The sequence below is a fragment of the Gossypium arboreum genome, chromosome 11, assembly GCF_025698485.1.
Source record: "Gossypium arboreum isolate Shixiya-1 chromosome 11, ASM2569848v2, whole genome shotgun sequence".
NCBI lineage: Eukaryota > Viridiplantae > Streptophyta > Magnoliopsida > Malvales > Malvaceae > Gossypium > Gossypium arboreum.
In genome coordinates, this window is record NC_069080.1 from 21,147,932 (window position 1) to 21,168,028 (window position 20,097).

General features: G+C 33.6%; 2 protein-coding genes across 8 annotated transcripts; both read right to left on the reverse strand.

Moving 5' to 3' along the window:
• Window positions 1-605: 605 nt before the first annotated feature.
• LOC108473800 (anaphase-promoting complex subunit 5) lies at window positions 606-13,432 on the reverse strand. Its single transcript, XM_017775566.2, has 20 exons — window positions 13,027-13,432; window positions 12,728-12,887; window positions 12,514-12,635; window positions 11,748-11,994; window positions 11,025-11,196; window positions 10,858-10,936; window positions 10,668-10,753; window positions 10,078-10,204; window positions 9,574-9,606; window positions 9,225-9,473; window positions 7,309-7,386; window positions 6,952-7,214; window positions 5,103-5,162; window positions 4,918-4,985; window positions 4,319-4,424; window positions 4,087-4,228; window positions 3,460-3,558; window positions 2,586-2,850; window positions 1,267-1,334; window positions 606-957 (listed from the first exon to the last, which is right to left on the reverse strand). Exons 1-20 carry the CDS (start codon window positions 13,195-13,197, stop codon window positions 784-786), a joined length of 2,769 nt encoding a protein of 922 aa, XP_017631055.1. The 5' UTR covers window positions 13,198-13,432; the 3' UTR covers window positions 606-783.
• A 1,371-nt stretch (window positions 13,433-14,803) lies between these two features.
• LOC108473061 (protein RAE1-like) lies at window positions 14,804-18,587 on the reverse strand. 7 transcript variants are annotated; one of them, XR_008274294.1, is made up of 8 exons: window positions 18,320-18,464; window positions 17,579-17,665; window positions 17,350-17,398; window positions 17,089-17,249; window positions 16,296-16,437; window positions 16,064-16,121; window positions 15,557-15,663; window positions 14,804-15,107 (listed from the first exon to the last, which is right to left on the reverse strand). XR_008274294.1 is itself a non-coding variant. In XM_053021480.1 (6 exons), the coding sequence occupies exons 1-4, from the start codon at window positions 18,416-18,418 to the stop codon at window positions 16,359-16,361; spliced, it is 426 nt and encodes a 141-aa protein (XP_052877440.1). In that variant the 5' UTR covers window positions 18,419-18,587; the 3' UTR covers window positions 14,804-15,107; window positions 15,557-15,663; window positions 16,296-16,358. The 7 variants fall into 7 exon arrangements, 1 of the variants encoding a protein (XP_052877440.1); XR_008274295.1 differs by having other exon boundaries at window positions 18,223-18,463; XM_053021480.1 differs by lacking the exons at window positions 16,064-16,121; window positions 17,350-17,398 and having other exon boundaries at window positions 18,320-18,587.
• Between the last annotated feature and the right edge of the window lie 1,510 nt (window positions 18,588-20,097).

Sequence of the window (20,097 nt, forward strand, 5' to 3'; positions counted from 1 at the left end):
GATAAAATGACTTCAAAATTTTAATGGTAAATAATTGAAATTTGATAAGAGAGATGTCAAAATTCGAATGATTATAACTATATATTTTTATATAAAATTGCTTAAAATTGTAAATTGAGCCTTAATATAATTGATATTATTATCAATGCAAAAAACATAAATTAAACACACTTTTATAGATTATCTTTCAAGGCTAGAAATGAACTTTGAGTAATTCTACTTATTATATAAGAAAATAATGCATTCAAACTCATGTCTTTTGATACTTACAACAATATTAATGCTAACCAAACTAAAACTCAATCAACATCATTTAATATTTATGATGTCATTTAATCACCAATTTAATTTTTGTAATGGAGTTCCAACCAATCGAATTTTAAGGACTCATGGATCATCCATCCTTATATTTTATCTTTTAATTAAATTAAAATAATTTTTAATCTATCATTTTGGGAGAACAAAATTTTAATTCCCATATTAAAGTCGGTATAATTAATTTTTCATTTTACTCGGGTTACAAGTTATTGATCATTTTATATTCAAACAAAATCACTGTCAAAGGCAAAGCAAATCTATGATCAACCTCGCCTAAAATCACTGAATTTTCACCAAACACAATAACCTAATCACCATATATAATCAACATATTTTTTCAATCAGTTGTGTTAAATAAAAGACCATCCAATTTTCAGCAATCATATAATCAGCCTTATAATTAATTCATCAAAAAGGAATGGGCAAAACACCCGCTTACCCTACTTTAATTATGCTCCTCGGGGCTCAGGCGTTTAAGAGGGTATCGGATTGGATGGGATCTTCCACGTCATGAGGATGGTCAAGAGACATAACGTGATTCTTGAAAGAAGATGCAGCTTCTTCCCTCTGTTCTGGTTGCCCCAGCTTGTCAAATACAATGGCCATCAAGTAGAAAGCTTCGGCCATTAATTCATGATGCTGAGGACCAAAACAAGTTTCATCCCATTAATAACAATGCCAATACTTGCTATGAAAGCAAAAGTAAGCAACGATGATGCGTTGCTGCTACTATATGTACCCACAATTGGATCATATGAACACTAACGACCAATGAAATGCATAGGTTCTTGTTTCAATTTTTTTTTTCTTTTTTATGGAATTCTTACTTCTGTCAATGGCTAAACCTAAGAGCAGAAAATATACTGGAACTTGACTTGAAGACATAAATGCTCAGCATTCCAAAGGAGAAAGGAGGATGTAGACATTCCATATCAAAAGTCAACTAACCTCCAAAGCTTGCAACTCATCTGCAGCTTGCCTTAAGGGATCCAGCACAAGTTCTGGATTTTTGGAAACTGGTGAGGAAACTCAACAAGTTAGTGCAGTGTAAGTACATAACATTTACAATTCAAACAAGCTTAACAAAAAGGAGGATATGGAGGAAAAGGGAAAAACATTGGGCCAATTTCATATTATCCTAAAAGTTGGGATCTTTTACAAAAAGAACTCCATACTTCAATTACAAGTCATTAAAAATGATAATTATGTCTTTGTTGAAATATTGAACTTTTAACCACTCTGATCAGATGAATTACTTTTAGAGCTTTGTAGCATCATTCGATAAGAAAAGTTGCTTTGGACTGTTCCAAAGCCTGTTCTGAAAGAACTTAAACTAAAACACTTCTAACTTGTTTGCAACTCAATCCAGAATGACCTAAGAACATACCACCCATTGACGAATACCATCTGACCAGAAGCAGTAGTCCAATGCCTTCGACAAGAGTTTTCACTTTAGGCACCTAAAACCATACAAGGTAGTTGGAAAAATGACTTGTCCAATATGCTCTTTGTAAGCATATCCTCCATCAAGTTTAAGAAACATCCTCATTCTCACAGCCTTTACCTCATCCATTTCCATTGTTAAACCAGTCAAATCAATACCACTTAATTTCCTTTTCATAATTTCAAATTCTATTAAATAATCCTATTTTGTAACTGCACTTTTTATTTGCATCTTCTATATAATCAAACAACAATTATTCCACTCATCTTAAACTTGACCCCTTATTGAGGGACTAATGTCTTGCTCCCAGTCCTCAATAGTCAAATCTAGATTTGAATTCCAACATACCATGCTCTGCAAATATTCAACATAACCTTTGTAGCTAGTTCTCTATGTCCAAAAGAACTTAATCTTCGTTTTTCATGTAAATCCAAACCTAGATAATGAGCATGGTAAATCTCAACTGCCTCTAAGCATAAATTATTAGTTTAAGTAACTGTCTGGTTTTACATAGAAATATGTATCTTAATGCATAATTTCTCATTTTCAACCAAAGATAGAGGTCTATTCACTTCAATAAATCTAGAACCCTCAATGCTAATCAATTTAATTGGTGAGAGGTAAGTCGATCAATACATGCATTGGAGAAAAGTAAACAAGCCAGATAGTTGTCAATCTAACAAGTCATGATATACCTTTCCTACATCCCCAATCCTGTGAGACCTTAAAAGAAGAGGAAGGAGGGAAATAAAATATAGCACACCTGCTCTACTTATTAATAAAATTAGGTATAAATGACGTAAGAGGATGATAAAAATAATACCTGAGAAGCTTGGATCTGAGAGATAACATTTTGCTTCTGTAATATAGGCCCGAGCACAGAGTTCCAAACCTCCATGGCCAAGAATCATTGGAAAAGCACCATGTAAAAGAGTTAAAGCAGTCTTTGCATGATTGGATCCAAGTGAAAGCCATAATTCAGCCAGTGTAAGAGTTGCTGACGCTCTAAGAAGATCCAAGTTAAATGTCTGACAATACGAAAGGCTTGCTAATGCATAGGGAAGGCCTACGACAGCATTTCCTGATTTCTGGTGACACCAAATAAGGAAAATATCAAGATTTCAACACTTTGAGGTCTAGTCTATACAATAATCCATTTTTCTTCCCTATCTTGGACACGTCTAACAGAGATAAGGATGGTATAAAACACTCTGTTGATCTATAGGGAAAGATGAGATTGTAAATAAATGCTTGTAGATAGAAGGTACAGATATTACAAGCACAAAATGCTTGTATAAGTTCCCCTTGACAAATATGTGACACAAAGACAATGCCTATGTTGGAAGAAAGGAAGACCAAATAATCAAAATGAAACTGACACAAAGAAGATGCCTTAAAGTATGGTGTTCAATTTCTCCTTATTTAATGGGGTTGGATGACAATGCGCAAGCCACTGAAACATCAGTGGTTTCAATTTACAATCACCCCCCCCCCTTCCCCAAAAAAGAAAAGAAAAAACATATATGTACCTTATTTAGGAAGAATGGACATGTAGATGGTCTTTATATAAATATCATGTCTAAAATAGTTTCATGCAATACAGTTACAATTTATAATAGCACTATAGATAGTTCAATTTCAATTTAGCTATGTTCCATCTCAAATTGCATATATAGCTGTCAAATACATGATCATACCATGTGAATTTCAGCAAGCAGAAGAAGAACAGTTGCACTTTCAACTTGAAGATTGAATTTGTAACACATGCAAAAGAGGGAGTGTGCCACAGCAGCTGCCTGCAAAAATCATCAATAATAAATGGGAAATCCAGGAACAGTAAAAATATATTGGTTAATGCTAGAAATTAAGGACCCAATGGATGACTAAAAACTAACAACACAAAATCAGAAAAATCACAGTTGTTCAAGAAACATAAAGATCAATCAGTTTTATTGGTCATAGTTAATTGCATTTGATAGCCTCTAGCCTTGCTGACAACCTAAGCTGTCAAACTCTTGATGATACTCTATAAAATCTCAAATACTTGCGTTTGATATTTCCACACTCCAGTTATCAACTCAAAGGTGTCAAAAATGCTTCATGTTTTTGCATGAGCATAGTGATGAAAGTTTTTGAGGACTAATATGCATCAGAAAAACTACGACCTGGAATCAGCTTCAGATTGCCTTCCCTTTCAAATTTGTAGCAACTTTTAATTAAAATAGTAAATCCAAACTGCATTACAATTTGCCTCTAACTTGTATTTTTGGAAATAGAGCAACTTACCTCAACACAAGAATGTGGCATGCATATCAAGCACATACCTGGCTAAATTGCTTTGCTGCAAGCAATGTACGAGCATGGCGAAGGCTTGCCTCTGTCTTCAGCTCCATGTCCACAGCAGTGACAGATGATGCCAATACTCCAAGCTCATCACATACTTGTTGGGCAAGCTTGAGATGTCCTCTAGTATCATCAGAAAAATGAAAGCAATTGAAAACTTGCAATAAATATGGGAAGAGTTCTGCATATATAAATTTTACTATGTAACCTTACCGATGTAATGCACGCTCATGGAGCAGCTGTAGCTTCATTATCAATATACGTGATTTAGATACACATAAAAACTTCTCTTCCGCAGTTTTAAGAGCAGCAAAAGCCTCTAAAAATGTATGGAAATAACAAATTACTAAAAGTCGATGATAAAGTAATTACAGAGGTAACAACAGATATACATGTGTTTAGGTATAGGCTAGAATGTGCACATGGTTGTGATCAAGAAATTCTATAGAAGCAAGAGCATTTCAACCAAATTGAAATAATCAGATAGATCAATTCACTTCATTCTCTCTAACTATTTCACATCCTTGGTTATGTCTCAGTGACCAGATGAACATGAGACAACAGAATCTGGATACAGAATAAACATGATGTATTCTGCCTAAAGCTAATATTATCTAAAACCAGACATTAACTAATATTTCAATTTGCAAATATAAGTAGGGAGGCAGTCTCAAATTTCAGTAAAAGTGGAACCAGGTATACACAATCATCAATTAAAAAGAAATCAACCTGTGTCAAGCAAAAGGCAGAGTAGGAAAAACAAATGCAGGAATATAATGCCAGCAGCAACACATTACAACATTTTATCTGACCTTTGTAGCCTTTAAATACTGCCAGATGTTGAATAAGTTTCACATGCACTAATGCTGCATCAGATGAACTGGGATGTCCAATGTTTGGTAAACCTCAAGTTAAGAAAGACTTAGATACACAAATATAGTAAAAACGAAATACACAGAACCTAGCCAAATACTAGGTCGGTTTGCATGATTATTACCTTGAAGCATCAGCAAAGCAAGTTGCATAAACCAAAGCATTTGCCCGAGCAAGTGGAGCACTGACAAGTATAGACAAGAAAAAGAAGAAAAATATCAAGCAATCAATTGTAACAAGCAATTAGATTTATTTGAGCTAGACCAAAACCTAAACACAACAAACATATAATTCAAATATGAATCTTCCTGCTTTAGCCAATTGTACCAACAAATGATAGAGTGAGGCAACACCGAAGCTCAGAAAGCGCAAAAAGTGTGGGTGAAGGAACCATAAAAGATAATAAAACAAAATAAATGGTAAACGAATAAAGAGCAGTGAAGGTAGTAAATGCAAAGAGCAAAATTCCTAGTTCTACTGATCTTGCCACAAGATACAATGAAGAAAAGAAAGGCGACGAAAGGAAGTCATGAAACACCAAGACACCCAAAGGTCCATGCTAGCATCAAGAACTCTGATAGTATTACCAAGAGGACCAGTAGCTTACATCACCAGATCAACTCCCGCTTGTAGACCATGGAAGTGCTTGATAAACCATTGAAAATTTTCAATTTTTTCAATGCATTTAATAAATCATCAGCATTTATGAAACCAATTAATGGAACATTTTTCAAAGGAAAAATGTTGAATGCTAAGCAGTTTTCAGGTACTTAATGTATTAACTGAATATTTAAGGAAAAAATATATGCAATAATACTAATCTTATATTCTTTACGTTCACTACTGATTTGTTTCCTCAACTTTTTACGAATTGGAAATGTTGACAAATTTGTAAATGAAAAATCTAATAAAATTTTACATTTCAATAGTGTATTGAACAACTTATAACTGAATTCAGTACTTAAAATTCTCAGAGTTAAAAGAATAGTACTTGAATTTTCAGTATTGAATTTATTCATTTTATCAAACAATGCCTAAAGGTATCATTTTTAGAAAAGGAATCCCTTGATGTCAATTACTTGGAAAGAATGTCAGCAATAGAAGAATCACAGACCTGCCAATGCTGGACACAACACGATTGCAAGAGACAAATATGACAAGGGAAAAAATAAGGTCTAATTAAGCTCCCAGTCCTTGTACTCTTCATGCTTTTGAAATTTTGTCTCTTTACTTTTAGTCCCAAGAATTTAGTTCCTTGAATCTTTCAATTTAATAATTAAAAGTCCATTGATAACACTGTTAAAGGATTTCCAATAAATTGAACTATTTGACATTTTTAAAATAAAATTTGCTCACAAGGAAAATATTACATGCATGAAGGTCAAATGAGCAAATAAAAATGTTGAATCCAGAGTGGTAAGCTTTCTAAATTTGGGGTTGTAAGTCAGCAATATTCAAGAGGAGTAAAATTCAATACTTTTTTTTTTTTGCTCACATGACTTCCACACAGTTTTAAACAGGTCAGATGAGCTTTTGTGTTTGTTTGTTTGTTTTAAATGACACATAATCCAATTTAAAGACATTTTTACAATCATATCAACTGGACTTCAATTGTTAAACCAAAATAGTAGAGGGACTAAAGTCTTGGAATTAAAAGTAGAGTGACTAAATTTCAAATATGCAAAGAGTACAAGAACTGGGAGCATAATTAGACTAAAAGATAATCTAGACAAGATACTTAACACAACACAAGACAAAAAAGAAACACAAAGACGACAGATCTACACAAATATGACAATCCATATAAAATAACTTAAACACAATTATGACGTGAGAATATACACAAACATGGCACGAATGCGCAAATTGCCAGGCGGGGGTCAAGAATGACAAGTCAAGGCTGGACAATCTTAAGTAAGCAGTGCAACAAAAAACAAAAAAAAAAAATGTAAAACGTGCTTGTTAAATTTCACCTTCCATATATCTCCCATGCAGTAGCACGATGTAGATACGAAGAACCTACTAACTGCATAACAGATCCAGGAATTGAACTTGGTTGTGTAAAGAATAGAAAAGGATTATAATTGTTCCTAGAACCATTATCTTGGGACAGCACTAATGAACCCATGGGCTTTTGCAAGTTCTTAAGCCATGCAGTACTAAAAGCACCATCTGCAGTCATAGTAGAGCCCTCACAACAAAATTCACTGATTAAGTGGTAACCAGATCGTAGTTCCTGCAAAGATAATATATTATTATGAAATAGAATTCAACTGCAGAAGTCCTCATACATACAAGAAACAAGCATGCCATAAAGAACAGCACTTAACCTTACAAACAATAATTGGGCATGTCCGAAGCTTCATGGAAGTCTTGGGACCAAATGACAGCAGAGGTCTCTGCACATGCTGCATGTGATAATAAGAAGGTTAAACATTTTAAAACAATAGAAGAGATTAAAGGAATAACAGATTCAAAAATTAAAGGAACAAAAAATCAGAAAAAAAAAGAACCCTATGTACAACAGATTTCATTAACCTTACAAGAACCAAGTATATAAGTTCCCTGCCACATCTTAAAAGATATCTTCATTACTCCAATAGGAAACATGACACAAGGATAAGCAGAGAACCAAAGCTATATGAAAATGGAAGATTGAACTGATATCAAGGCTGAAAATTCTCTTTGCTGTATGAAATTTAGCTCTTTCTTGCATATTAAGAGTACAAAACTTGGAGAAAAGGACAAATTTCCTAACTTGATTTAGGTTTATATGAACCCCATAAATAAAAACCTAGTAGCTAACAATTTAAAGACTGAAACTGCCATGATATGCAAGCAAGCCTATAGCTTATTCCGATATGGAGTTCTTCATGTTTTGGACTTTAGGAACCTTTCTTCTACTGATACTTCCCTTTTTTCTTTTGACGTTCTTATAATGCGTACTTTTGGCATTTTTCAATGCTCACTACTTATGACGTATGAGAGAGAGAAAGAGAAAGAAAATACCTTCCAAATATTCTGTCAAACATTTTCACACCAAAACACAAGTTCATGAAGAAATCATATTAGAATTGGTTTATAGTAACATTCATCAGGAATATTCCCCACAAAAATACAAACTAAAGCATGACAAACTTCGAGTCTATGATGTTACAAGGAAAGAACTCTTAAAAGTACCAATAAGAAAAGATTATTCTAATGCTGCTACATAGGTGATGGTGTGCTTATAAAAGGAGAAAAGAAAATGAAATAAATTTTGACCCATCATAAAAGCTATGAGCATCAGTCCCCTCTTCCATAAAGTTTATTAATCTGTCTATGCACGGGCTTCTTTGTGTGCATGAATATCTCATTCACATCATTGTGTGAACAGAGGCTGTACAATATTTCCTTTCAATTTAGTATTCTAAAGTCTAATTATCAACATAACTAAAAATCAATTGTATTAAACCAATCAAATGAGATATTTATGCACATGCAGCTTATTTGAACCATAACTCAAGCTCACTTGCTCATAAGACCCAAAAAGTATTTCCATGCAAGTCCAGAATAAAGAAATGTGATTGTTTTGGATTCACACCATAAATTGGAAAAAATAAGATAGTGTAAAGGTTTAAAGAACTGAAAATAAATGAGACAAATCCAGAAATTCTGAAGTTCCAAATGCATTCTTTCCTAACTGTAGAAAGTATCCTATAATATATGGAGTTCCAACATACACGGCTCCAAGATATTCTCTATCTCCTTATAGGAAGAAACACATGAGCATGGCACCCAAGGAAACTATGCATGGCTCCAAGTTTTATTAGAATATTCTCCATCATCAATCAGTCAAATCGCTATGATGTCATCCACATTCCGCGGGGATGATTTTTAAGAGGCCTAGCTAGAGGCCTCTGAAAACAAAGTTGAGAAGATGGGTAATGCAAAAATACACTTTGAGATGCAGCCTTGAACAAATGATCTAGCACTTGCCCTAAAAAGCTTGTACTTTTGCAGATTTATGTGCAGTGACATTTCAGTTTGTAGACAGTTCTTTAATAAGAGAATTTGTTATGCACAAAAAATAGTGTACAAAGAGCTGTCCATTTTACAGACAAAAACATCAAAATTCGTTCCTAAGAAAATAGTTCTGTTTCAATCAAGGTAGCATGAATGACAAACATGCATAACCTATGTAGAAGGGGGGTTGTGTAATTAAGTCGTAAAGGAAATTTTGCCAAGTAAAGGTAAATATTCTTACCGTCAAATCAAATTTAGCCATTGCAAGATGATTGGCAGCTACCAGTTGCTTCAATTTCAAACTCTCTGCTCTCTTTAGAGATCCTTTCAGGAGAACAAACAATTGCTGCTGAACAGACAAAGAAGTGCCTACACTGATCATAGGAGAGAATGGCGATCCAAGTATTCCACTAGTGGTTGAGAAACCAATCTCAGACAACAAGTTGCACATAGCAGCTAAAGTGTAGGCCAGACAAGTATCATTGCTGTGCTGCAAAAATTCAAAACCATTGGACCTAGTAGTATGAAAAGAAATTGAAATATATGACAGGTTAACATTCAAAACCATCAGACTGATAGAATGAAATTACCTGTTGGGAGACACGAACAGCTTCAGTTAGGACCTGAAATCATCACAAAAATCACCATTTCAAAACAAATGTGGCATGAAAGTCAGCTTCCAGTGAGCTTGTCAGTAAGGCTGTGCAGAGCTTGAGGTTGGGGCAAGTTACAATGGTTTCCACAAATACGCTTGGGACATGAAATTCTTGCCAAAAAAAAAGACCTCAATTCTCATCTTATACATCAACTGAGCTCAACAACTAAAAGCAATAACATCAGAAATCTGATTGGCCTAGGCATAGAGAGCCAAAGCAGCATATTGAGACAACCTAAGACTAGGCAATTTTGATTTAGGACAAATACCAAAAAAAAAAAAAAATTAAATTAAACAAATGCATAGCCCAAAAGACCAGTACAGATGGGCAAGCCTTAGTCACCTCAGCCAATCAACAGTCCTACCAACCACTGTTTCATAATTACCAGGTTATGCAAAAATCAGGCATATTGTAGGGGATAAAGTCCTCTCATGTTACCTCCAAAGCCTTCTTAGGATGCCCAAAGTGAAAGTGCATCATCCCCAAACATAACAGAGCAATCTCATATCTTCCAAAACTATTGCAACCAGCAGGAGGAACAAAATCGAATCCCTCAGTTCCTGCACTATTTTGGCAAAATTTATCAGAATGGTTAATTTCAAGCAAGTAGCTTCTTCCATCCAAGATTATATTTGGAAGCCAAGAGAATAACAAAAAAAGATAAGCCAGAAAAGAAACATATCCTCAGACATATATGAACCTGCAGACCATAATAATATTGGTGGACACATCTGGAAAAACAAAAAGGTTTCAATATTTAAGGAGAATAGCCCCTATGAACTCTTAAACATTTTAAAGCATCAGATAATGTGGAAAAATTCAATAAAAAATCAAATTTAAATGGAAAATTCAATCAAACAAAAATAAAGTGGCAAATTTCAATAATGAGTTATAGTAAGTAAATTTACTATTAAACCCAAAAGTATGATTACAAGTATCAATCAAAGTAAATATAGAGCCAAATTTCAATATTCACCTATAGAATAGTGGCAAATTCACAACAAAAAGAAAATAAGTTTCCAAGTCACCTGTAATCAAAATAACGATGAAGATTCTCCAATGCAGAAAAATAGTCGTCATGATAAAGATTATTCAAGTAACGCAAAAAATGGACCTGCACCACAATAAAACAGAGGCAAAATGTAATACAAGTCATATACCAACTCAAAGCAAGATGAAAGAAAGAGCACATGCAACTTAAAAAAAATGTCAACCTACACGATGGAGCTCAGGGGCCAACTTCTGAAGCTGCCTTAGAGTCAGTTCAAATGCATTCAAAGTGAAAGAACTGCCATGCCTGCCACAAGAAGACATGCAATTTAGTTCAATTTAATTAGCATTTCAAAAGTTGAATGCAAAAGATTTTAAGTCAATAAGTGGCTTACTTTTCGATTGCGTCAGCTTGCTCCATTAAGTAGCCTTGTATTTGCCAATTGGTGCGCAAAAATACCCCACCATTCGGATCAACATCTCTCAATAATTCACCAGAAGCATATGAAGAAGATTCTCTGCCTTTGTCATTGTGCTCTGATTTAGGATCAGCAGAAACCTCAATATCTGCATGCATAGTTTCAAAACTGCTAAGCAATACCAGTAAAATGGTAAAGATTTGACACAAATTCACCAAAAATAACTTTAGAGTCATTCAATTTTGATAAATAAAGCATATTTCAAAACCAACAATTCCAGTTCAAGGCACCTTGCTTAAAAGAAAAGTTTAGACAGCAGAACAAGAAACCTAATTATGTGCATATTAAGGTTATGAGAATGAGACGAACTAAAACCAAAGTTGCATCAACCACAAGAACTGAGGCATCTTCAGCATAGGACATTTTGAATTACTTATGAGCTTGCCATGGTTTAACATTGCCCCACAAAAATCCCTTATATTTCACTTTAAGATTGAAGAAAGTAGATTTGGAGTGAACACCTAGATTCATTGGCTTCTGTTGTACAATTTTTGTGATCTAGCATATATCATTAGCAATATGTCAAAGAAAAATTACACTACAACCATATCATCATGACAAGTATAACCATTAGTCTCCTGTTGAAACAGCATAAAATAATTACAAACACAAACAAATTCTTTACAAGAATGGAACTACCTTCCACCAATGTCGAAAGTTCCTTTGGAAGATGAAGATGAAAAGAAACTTGCTCAGTGGCTCTTTTCCTTGCTTCCATTTCTTCATTTATTTTTTTGAAAACAAGATTGAGATCCATATTCTCATACTCAGATAAAGATTCAAAGTCATTACCAGAGTCGTCTACCCTACGCAACTCGTAAGATGAACAACTCGAAATGGCTTCTTTACAATAGATCCCTATATTTGTCAAAAGATGGCAGATACCCTGCATTACATGACAAATGTCAGTGTCATAAACATAGCCTATGCTTAAACAAGAATCCATTATACTGTACATTCAACCTTCTATTTATACATAAAAAGAATAATGATCATGAAAATTAACTGAAAAAATAAAATTATAAATACTTAAAAGAAAAGCACAGAACAGGGCCTATAACATTTAAGTATAATATATACAAACTCAACAATAAATAATGTAACTAAATTCCCCTAGAACAGCAGTGACTACATTGTTAATTAAATTCCCGACCTTTCAATACTTTCATAAGCATATGCATCCAACCATCAATATCAGGATATAGATTGACAGATTTATACTTCAATGGCCACAACGAAGCCCATAAGGTGATACCAACAATATGCTTTAATCTCTATCTCTATACTGATTCTTGCATCACAATTTCATATATATCTTAGTCACAGAAAACAAATGATTATTCCAACAAAAGCATAAAATTGAATTCAAAATTTATGTACAACTTATGAGGCAGGATAGAAATACCTCAAAAGTTAAGAGGTTGAAAGCAAGTATGCAGCGGCGAAGAAACATACCCAGGTTACTGTTTGGGTCCAAAATAACCTGGTCATCTTCCATAACTCCTGAATCAGGTCCCCCAAGTGTTTCTACAAAAAATAAATAAATAGCAGTAATAATAGCAAAAAAAGAAGAAGATAAAAGTGATGAAAACAATAAAGGAATAAAAAAAGAAGCTAACCTCGCAACTCGTTAAAGAAATTGAACAGATCATCAGGAGATGATAAAGAAGATAACCGACTAGTTACATGATCAGTTAACCAATGATCCAGTAAACCACCAATCTCCCTCAATTGGTTAATGAGCTGATCTAATTTTGGCTCCAAAATGTCATCACATGACTGCAACATCAAAATTTGACACCGCAAACATCAAGACCAGTAACTTAAGCTTCACTTGCCATTTGATTCCAAAAGCAAAATTTAGCTACAAAAGCGAAGGATATTTTTGGAAAGAAAAGGGGGAAAACGCTGGAAATACCTTGGTGAGAGCTAATAAATACAAGCCGAGGCGGTTGTGCTGAGAAACGGAGGAGAAAGGGAAAGGGACTGAGATTTGAGAAGGAGAAGCATAGATATGAACCAAAATGCAGACTGAAACTTTGTGTGGAGTTATGGCAAAGGCACCCGGCGCTTTCACTACCCCTGCCATGCCCACGATAATAGACTTGACAAATTTGATAACTGAGTTAGTGAGTTATAGTAAGCGAGTGTGAGAGGAGAGGTTTATGTCTGGCTCTGGGGGGGTTTCGAACTCAAATCCTTAAGACTGGTATTTTTGGTGTTGGGGTTTCAAAAAAGTGCCGCCTAAAGTTACCGCATCCTCATCCTCCCTTTCTTTCTTATAACATTTACGGGTCGGGCAGCAGACAGAGTGACTCATCTGACCCGATACTTCAACTCATCAGAAAATTAAAATGATGAGCTATTAAAAATTTAAAACTCTTAAAAAACACCTTCCAAGTAAATTATTTGAATTTAAATATAGGAATAAAAACTAATTATGTTTGAATTTAAATGATTTAATTATTTAATTTTAATAATAAAATTAATATAAAATACATATTTAAAAATATTTATTAATATATAAAGTAAAACAGGTTTTGAATCATGTATTTGAAAAATCTTATGGAAGGTTCTAAAATATAAATATAAATTATAAACCATCAATTTTTTGAATAGTATTATTATAAACCATCAATTTAGATAATAGAATCGGAGACTTATATGAAAATAAACAGTAAATTTCGAGGCGTGAATGACGCTTTCTAAAGAGAACTATTTATATCCATACAAAGTTGCTAGAGGGTTAAAACAAAAGTCTTTCCGGGATACAACGAAGTTTTGAATTTCCTTTTATTAGCAAAATTAAGAAATCCTCTAACTCTTACTCTAGTTTCTAAAAATAGGAATGACTGTAATTGTGTAATTTGTGAGCACCATAATGTCTCTATTTATATACACTCAATGAATAAAATTTTGAAGACCCACAACCCTTCATGTTGGACATACTTCTTGGAAGAAACATGTCTCATGGAAATGTATCTATTGGATGATAAATCATCACTTTTAATTTGAATAGTGCTTATGAATAATTAAATTTGTAAGATGATAAATCATCAATTTTAATGTAAATAATGCTCATGAATAATTAATTTACAATCTATAATTTCCAACAATCCCCCACTAGATTGTTAATTTCAGAAAATAAGTACACAACGATTATCAATAAAGAAGGTGTCCACAGATTGAACCTTCCTTTAAGCTCCGATTGTTTGCCAGTAAAATGTTTTCAGGAAAATGATTTACTTTTCTGGAAATGATTTATTTTCTGGTGTTTGAATGAATCTGTGTAAAATATTTTCTATTGTTTGGCAGATTACCTGAAAATATTTTCCGAAAAACTATTTTTACATATATTAATAAATTTATATTTTAAATTATTTTTACATATATTACAATGATTTATTTATAAATAAATCCATCAAATTAAATATATAATAATACTCAATTATTAAGCTAAAATATTAACTTTCATAAATTGAAAACAACCAAAGCAATAAAATCGAGCTAATATGTCAATTATACAATAGTAACGATTAGAAGTATGTGTTAATTCATATATTTCTACATCGAGCTAATAAGTCAATTATACAAATACAATGATCAGCAGTATGGATTAATCCTTGTATGTCTTTTATTGAGTGGAAATATTGTAGGTCTTTATCAACCCATCCAGCATTTGCACAAGCAAAAAGTACCCAACAATAACAAAGTGCCTATAGCAATATCAACCAACACCAAAATATCCAATATCCAATATCAAACTAACAAAACAGTGGCTATACCAGAACAAACTCTACTAAAACCAACCAAATCAAATATCCAATATCAAACTAACAAAATACCAAAGCTCTTTGTTTGCTTGTAATTTACAACTAATTCTTGTGTACTTACAGGATCTCCACCAGTTTGGCGTTTCCTATTTAGTGATTTCAACTTCACTGAAGAGCTTGCAGTTGATGTCCGACCTGACTATGTTGTATTTGATCTCAATCCAGACTGAAAATTATAAAATTATAGCGAGGTAAGTAGTTATAAATTAGCAGCAATTGAAATATTGCTAAACTAAAGTGAAACTCTTTAACTTGTAAGTTGTTCTTCTGTTAGAGAATGTTAAAAGTGAAACTCACATATGAATAAACATCACAAACTATTATGTCTACTGGACCTAAAGTTCAGCTTGAGTCATGCAATCATGTACGCAAGTTCTGAAGTGCGAATTTCCTATATCCCCGGACAGCGCTTCAAAAGTGTATAATATCTAAACTAAATTTCAATCATACTGACCTTATAGTGATGGCAGCAGCACTAGACCTGAATCCTCTTCCAAATAATACCAAGTGGCATTCTTAAGTTTTAAATTAAGTGAATGAATTCAATCAGCTAAGGTAACAACATAAAATGGCTTCCATAAATATTAGGTAATCTAAGTCAAAGCTAGTAAATACCTTGACTTATATCAACAGATGGTCTCCGTTCTTTCACCCACTGGTAGCTTTGTGGAAGCCTCCATCCTTTAGATTTCATCAAGAAAGCTACTACAATAGCTGGTGACCTGTTAGAAAGAATATAATCATCCTCACTAGCAACTTGTCCTACTTAAATAAGTGTAAACACACTTGAGCATTTTTGCCTCAATACTTGTCAATCCCCCCTCCCCAATTAAAAGAAAACGGAGGTATTACACACATACAAAGCAGGTAATCTCCTATTTGCAAAAACACACCTCGGTGTAAGACATCTTATAGAGAAAGATTCAAGAGTGCGGTCCAATTAGGTTCTTCCACCGTAGTTTATATGCAAAATCCTATTTTCAGCATTCAAATTTGAATTTTCTTTCTTGTATAATATAAGATAAAAGAGAAAGAGGAAAACACTGCTTCAACATACTCATGTTTGTTTTAGTGTGCATTACTTGGATAACAAAAGAATAGAGCAGTAAAATAAAAATCAACCTATTTTTTCCTGACATGCAGTGAACAAGGACTCGAGCCTTATCCCTCTCATATTGCTCTGCAGAAATGAACCACATGTCATAATATACTGACGAGAATATAAAACATGCAACACGTCAACTCGAAGTGTTATACCAAAATGATTGGGGGGTTGGAGGAGCGCTAGTTATAGGAGAGATTTGAAAATACTGAAAAACCTTAATCCATAACTTGATTTATAAGAAAACACTACCTAAGGGTTCTGCAAGTTAAAGACTATCAGATTCCTATCTACGGTAGCAACAACCATCAATGGTTATTTCACTGTGAGTGCATAGCAGCGATCAAGAAGTTGTTGAGTATGCACTAGGTTTGACTGCCTTGTATCCCAGTATCTGAAGGTAAAGGTAAAAAACCACTAGTTGGTTAAAAGCCACAGTAACATAAAAGAATCAAATTGCTGACATTGATAGATGAAGTAAAAGCAAATATGGAAAAACTCATTAGTTAATGACCAATAACACAAAAAACATGTAAAAGTAAGGTAAATAATAGACCAAAAATTAATGTTGCCCATAAATATTCAGCTTTAACATTAAAACTGATGCTTCAGAATGTACAACTTTGAATGTGGAGAGATCCCTTCCTAAAGTTAAATATTCTTTCCACAGTCACAAAAACCTCCTACATGTGGCCCTAAAATCCAAGCCAAATATATATTTTTATCACATCATAATTATACAGATGTCTAAAACACAAGCAATAACACATCCCACATGATTACACCATGTGAACAATTATTGGACAAGCACCTTGTGACTACCACATAATCATACCTCCTATGAATTGAGCATGAAACTTACAAATAAGCAGGCACTACTTAGAAAGAAGGCAAGAGTGCCCTCACATGAAATGCATTACTTGACATGATGTTAATCACTAGGATGCAACACTAGAAAACAAGACTTCATATTTCCCAATGGTATAAAAAATAGCAAAGGTGAGAGTATTAATTTAATGTCTTGTCCCAGGTTCTTGTAGCTAACAGGTTCATTTCTGGGATCCAAGCAACTTCTTTAATAGGGGCATCATGCATGGCAACTGTCATTGGTTGACCACCAGATAATAAAGGCCACATTTTGACCTGCTTGTCACAGCCTCTAGAACAGACTATCATCCCCTCATCATTCCAAGTTGAGCACAAAACCTTTCAAAAGAGCAAGGAGAAAACAGCATTAGTTTACTACAACTACAAATTGACGAATAGAATAATACGTCTCTAAATACAATACACTCTGACTCATTACCGACTGATCATGAGTAATTGATGCCTTTGGCGTACTAGCAACATCTCACCTGCATAATCATTCAAAATGGGAAAAGAGGATCAAACTTCAGCTAACCTTAACAAAATAAAGGGGAGACAACAAGGAAAGAAGTTTAATTTCTTAAATTTTAATAATTCATCATCTTACTAGAAGAACAAAATTGAGACATAGCATAATCATTAAGAGAAACAAAGAAAAGTGAGTAGACCTGATTATCCCATGAAGTAGCAATCAAGAAATTGGCCTTGGGACTGAAGCTAAGGCTTGAAACAGAATCACTGGGTGGTTGAGCAACCTACAATAAAAAATTGCATGTAAGAACCCCTTGTTGTACCAAAAGTTCAACCAAGCTCGAATTACTTTTATTCTTTTCAACAACAGTATCATTCTTTGAATCACTAACATTGATCCTTGCCTATATTCATCTCAAAAAACTCGGGAAAAAAAAAGAGCAAAGCATCAGCCTAGTATCTCTAGTCAACTATTATTTAACTAAAGCAAAGAATAAAATTTATGTTTTTCTTTCTTTCCTCTGTAACATCAAAAAAAAAAGCCAAATCACAAAAAAATACAGTAAGAAAAAACTTCTTTCTTACTTACAAGCTTATAGACAAAAAAAAGAAAGGAAATGATAAAGCTCAATCGTAAAAGCATCGACGGTAAAAATATGCTAAAAAATTTGTAATCAACAAATTAAAATTAAAATGAACAATGTGAATCATATGAAGTATTTAATACGAATTGAAAAATGAATACCTCAAATGATTTATTAGGGTTATGATTGGTAGCGGTATATAAGATAAAGAACAAGAAGAAACGAAAATGATAAATAAGATAAAGAAGATGCCATACCTTAAGCCAAGAGAAGATATGCGACGGACACAGCTTAGGAAAAACGGAAGAGATTATAAAAGATAAAGAAAGGAAGAAGTAGAAGGAGGAAAGTTACCTGATGAAGAAGGAGAAGGGATGAAGAACGGAAGAAAGAAGGAGAAACTAACATGGTGAGAGTTGGAAAATGTCTTACAGAAAAAAAATCGGAAGACATTTTCCTTAGAATGAATGAGATTTTACCTGTGTTCTGGAAAATATTTTACAAATGAAAAATATTTACATGCTTCCAAACACCGTAAAATCAACAAAACATTTTCCCGAAAATATTTTTCCTGACTTCCAAACGGAGCCTTAGTGCAAACTCTCAGAGTATCAACAAAATGAATGGTGGCTAGTCGCTTGAACCATCACTCTTAAAGTCAATACTGAAAAAATTTCACACATAATCGTAAAGTATTAAAGTAAGAGTTTAATTTTCTTTAGCACGTAATGTCCATGTGCTCATCCCGTTTCATTAACATGTACAAGAGAAAACCATAAAGAAAATCTCGTTGAAGCGGCACCACTTCATGTGCATATAGGTGGATTTCATGGCAATTAATGTCCATCCATTAAGAGAAAAACTCATCCCCTAAAATATAAACACTAAATCCTGATTCTTAGTGTACGTTGTCATTTGATAACTTGTTATTACCCTTTAAACCATGAAATTAACTTTTGGCTAGAACAAAGTAGGATTTCCACTATCAACGACGTGATTAGAATGATTTTAATCCCATTTTAGTGGTGATACTCTTAACCAAATCCATTGACAAATCTTTTGTCAATTGATCCGCTAAATTGTCAATTGACTTAACATAGGTAACAGCTACCACACCGTCCTTAATCAATTGTCTCACATACTCATGTATCAAACTTATATGTCTAGACTTTCCATTGTACACCTTATTATATGCTCGAGACATAGTAGATTCACAATCACAATATACGAAAATGGAACTTACATTATGGCCACAACTTTATATCTAGCAAGAGATCTTTTAACCATTCCGCTTCCTTGCCAATAGCCGCTAAGGCTATAAATTCAGCCTCCATAGTTGAATGTGATATGCAAGTTTGTTTATGCAAGTCTGTTTCTTGGAGGCCCAACTAACGGCTCCACTTCCAATTGTAAAAATCCATCCCGATGTGGACTTATTGTCACTTAGACTTGTAATCCAACTTGCATCCAAGTAACCTTCTAGTACTGCGGAATAATCACTATAGAATAATACTAATTTTTTTTCTTAAGATAGTCAAAAATCCTACAAATGTCTTTCCAATTATCAGTACTAGGACAATTTGTAAATCTCACCAATTTACACACAATAAATGTGATATCAGGTCTAATGCAATGCACTGCATACATTAGACTTCCAATTGCACTGGCATACTCAAGTTGCGTTATAACCCTGCCATTATTCTCACTTAACTTGAAGTTTGAATCGTATGGAGTGTTTGAATCCTTGATATTCAAATGTTTAAACTTTTCTAATACTTTTTCGATATGGTGAGATTGACTTAGTGCAAAGCCCTTTTTTATACTTTTTCACCTTTATACCCAGAATTGTATCTACCTCTTTGAGATCCTTCTTTTTAAATTTTGAGGCGACTGACTCTTTGGTCTCACGAACACCTTTTATGTTCGTACTAAAAATCAACAAATCGTCTACATAGAGGCAAATAATTACACCATACCTAAAGGTGAATTTAGTGTAAATATATTTATCTGAACCATTATGAAAAAAACCATATGACAAGATAACCGAGTCAAATTTCTCATGCCTTTGTTTAAGCGCTTATTTTAAACCATATAATGACTTGATCAACTTACCCACCTTATGTTCATTCCCA

What these genes read in the sequence shown, in the direction of transcription:
- LOC108473061 (XM_053021480.1), bottom strand. Translation starts at nt 18,418, where the DNA reads ATGTCTTCCGATTTTTTTTCTGTAAGACATTTTCCAACTCTCACCATG. An exon ending in CCCTTCTCCTTCTTCATCAG is followed by an intron (nt 17,666 to 18,319) that starts GTAACTTTCCTC and finishes TTTTTATTGTAG; the next exon opens with GTTGCTCAACCACCCAGTGA. An exon ending in CTACTTCATGGGATAATCAG is followed by an intron (nt 17,250 to 17,578) that starts GTCTACTCACTT and finishes CTCTTTTGAAAG; the next exon opens with GTTTTGTGCTCAACTTGGAA.
- LOC108473800 (XM_017775566.2), bottom strand. Translation starts at nt 13,197, where the DNA reads ATGGCAGGGGTAGTGAAAGCGCCGGGTGCCTTTGCCATAACTCCACAC. An exon ending in TTTCTTTAACGAGTTGCGAG is followed by an intron (nt 12,636 to 12,727) that starts GTTAGCTTCTTT and finishes TATTTTTTGTAG; the next exon opens with AAACACTTGGGGGACCTGAT. An exon ending in CATCGTTATTTTGATTACAG is followed by an intron (nt 10,205 to 10,667) that starts GTGACTTGGAAA and finishes TTGCCAAAATAG; the next exon opens with TGCAGGAACTGAGGGATTCG.